Here is a 2,853-nt window from a genome sequence, read left to right as displayed (position 1 = left end):
GGGGGGGGAGGGCGGGACAGCGGTGGTGGCAGCAAGGAGGAGGCGGGCCCTCGGGGGCTGCTCCTCGGGGGAGGGGGCGGGGCTGACTAGGGAGCGGGGGGGGGGGGGGGGGGGGACCCAGACTCGGTCTCCCAGGCTCTGCCACCTGCCTGCCATCCCGGCCCTGAGCAGCAACAGGTAGGAGGCTCCGGTCTCACCCCACGGCGGATCCCTGTGCCCCATCGCAGCCGCCATCTGTCCCCCTAGGAATGAATGAATGAGTGAATGAATGACTTCCTACGTCTGCGTCTCCACCAGCCTGTCTCTCCCCAGCCCCTCCACCCCCCTCTCCCTGTCCCCCTGTCCCCTCTCTCCTCTGTCCCTTTATCCACCCCCCCACGCCTCTCTCTGCCCCTCTATCATTGTGCCTTCCTCTGTCCTTCCATGTGCCCCTCCCTTTATCCTTTCCCACCCCCTGTCTCCACCCCTCCTGGACCCTCCACCTCCCCTTCTCTGTCCCTGCCCTGTCCCTTCATCCCCTCTGTCCCCCCTGGATCACTCTGTCTTTTTTCTTTTTCTTTTTTGACCCCTCTCCTTGTCCCCCCTCCCCCCACATCGCTTCATCCCTCTCTTTATTTCTTCGGTGCCTCGGTCACTCTGTGGCTCCCTCTGCCCCTCCATGTGTCCCTCTCTCCATCCTCTCTGCCCCTCTCCCAGTCATGGCCGAGTTGCCCGCCGCCCCCCCGCCCCCCCCAGCCCTCTGTTGGGCGGCTAATGAGCAGAGGCGCCTTTGAGGTGGCCAGGCCGGGCGTGGGGGAGCTCCCCAAGGGGGCCGGAGGGGGCAGCTGCTGCCAAGGCCCTAATGAGGCCCCCTCTGCGCCCTTCCCGCCGCGATCTTAATTCCTTGTTCTCCCCGAGCCGCCGCTAATTGGCCTGGGGAGGGCCCCCCTCCTGGCTCATGCTCTGTCCCCGGGGGCTGAGGACACCTGGATCCCCATCCAGCACCTGTGGCCCTGTTCTTCGGTCCCTCCCTCCACCTGCCAGGCAGCCTTATCACTGGACTTCCCTCCGGCCTTCCCTCGCCCGTCTTTGTCCTTCCCTCCATCTAGGTACCCCGTCTCTGCACCCCTCCGTCCCTCCTCGGGCCCCTCTGGCCCTCCCTTGGCCTGCCTCTTGCTCGCCCATCTGTAGGTCCCTTCACTCCTCCTCTTTCCTCTGGCTTCCTGTCCCTCCCTCCACCTCCGGGCACCCCGTTCGTACGCTCTTCCATCCACACCCCTGTCGCCGGGTCCCACTACCGCTGCCACCCCTACCTGGGGACCCCGGCTTGTCCTAACCTACCCCGTCAGCCCCTACTCCCGCCCGGCGTTTAAACTCTTCCCCGCCCTTAGCCATGTCCAACAACATGGCCAAGATCGCGGAGGCCCGCAAGACGGTGGAACAGCTGAAGCTGGAGGTGAACATCGATCGCATGAAGGTGCGGGGTGGGCTTGGGGAGGCCGGAGGGAGCTGCGGGGCCGGAGGCCGGACCCCGCGCTGTTGGAGGCGGGGCCCGCGGGAAGACCCTCTCCGGAACTGGGCGGGACCGGGGGGGGCGGGGCCGGGAAGGACCGGGGCGGGGCCGGGGCGGGGAAGGGGCGGGGCCTTGGGCGGAGAACGGACCGCGCCCCGGCGGGCGTCCGCAGGTGTCGCAGGCGGCGGCCGAGCTCCTGGCCTTCTGCGAGACGCACGCCAAAGACGACCCGCTGGTGACGCCGGTCCCCGCCGCAGAGAACCCCTTCCGCGACAAGCGCCTCTTTTGCGTCCTGCTCTGAGTCTTCGCGACAGCTTACCCCCTCCCTCGCCAAAGAGTGAATCCAATAAACGTGGCGGCTGTGGTGGTACCTGTGCTTTTGGGGAAACTGAGGCACGCACAGAGCTTGGGGCCATCACGGGGGACCCTGTCCCTCCACGGCCCTCCTGAGTGTGTTTGGAGTGTGTTGGGGGTGAGGATGTGTGGCGTGGGGGGGGGGGTTGTGGATGGGGAGGGTGTACCGGAGGAAGTGAGCACCCCGGACTCTGACCTGCACTGGGCCCTCCGCGACCCTGAACTTATTTAATCATCCCCACAGCCCCAGAAGGCAGCTGGCTACTTGAATAGTATCCATTTTGCAGGGGACGAAACTGAGCCAAAGGAGGTCCCCTCACTCCAAGTTACACAGCTGGGAGGTAATGAGGGATAGACTGTGGCCTCCAGCGCTGAACCCCCGAACCCCTGAGCTGGCCCCTCTCCTCTCCAGGAGCCCCCCGTGCCCACCCCTCCTTTCCCTCTCCCTGAGTGACTCCACCCCCTGCCACGGGCTTACCTCTGTCCGTAGCACTGACCTCTGTTCATTCATTTGTCCCGTTCATTCTTCCAAGCCCTCCCTGAGGACCTACCTACCTGCTCTGTGACCAACCTTGTTCTGGGTGAAGCCGGGGACATAGTTGGGACCGAGACAGCCCTTGGCTTTGCCCTCTTGAGGCTCAGAATCCAATAGGAGACCCAGACGTGTCCCTAGATAGTCATGACCCAGACAGGGCAGGGCTGGGCTCGGGGAGCTCCGAGGGAGCGCTTGACTCAGCTTGGGCGCCGGGGAGGGCTTCCTGGAGGAGGGCACATCTGAGCTGGGACATGGTGGTAATAACACTTGGGGACCCAGAGGAGAGAGAAGCGTGGCTGGAGGGAGAGGAGACAAATTGAGGTGTGACGTTCCTCCCTTCGGTGGTTATTTTCTTTGTTCTGGGGACACAGGGCTGCCTCAGTCACAGTTCCTGCCCTGTGTTTCTCACTTCACACATTGGTGGCCCACAGGACATTTATAGCCTGCAGTTTTATATATATATATATATATA

At 64.1% G+C, this 2,853-nt stretch overlaps 1 protein-coding gene across 5 annotated transcripts in view; it reads left to right on the top strand.

Annotated features, from left to right (window-relative positions):
• GNG8 (G protein subunit gamma 8) overlaps positions 1-1,862 on the top strand; it is a 5,199-nt gene extending 3,337 nt beyond the window's left edge. For all 5 annotated transcript variants that reach the window (XM_040457488.1, XM_040457486.1, XM_040457485.1 and 2 more), the window contains 2 exons: positions 1,371-1,456; positions 1,665-1,862. In XM_040457488.1, coding sequence (XP_040313422.1) covers positions 1,373-1,456; positions 1,665-1,793 — 213 coding nt within the window. In that variant the 5' untranslated portion in view covers positions 1,371-1,372 and the 3' untranslated portion in view covers positions 1,794-1,862. The remainder of the gene's footprint in view (positions 1-1,370; positions 1,457-1,664) is intronic.
• Positions 1,863-2,853: the final 991 nt, after the last annotated feature.

The sequence above is a fragment of the Herpailurus yagouaroundi genome, unplaced genomic scaffold (assembly GCF_014898765.1).
Source record: "Herpailurus yagouaroundi ecotype Mexico unplaced genomic scaffold, PumYag 220, whole genome shotgun sequence".
Classification (NCBI taxonomy): Eukaryota; Metazoa; Chordata; class Mammalia; order Carnivora; family Felidae; genus Herpailurus; species Herpailurus yagouaroundi.
This window is presented reverse-complemented; position numbering and strand designations above follow the sequence as displayed.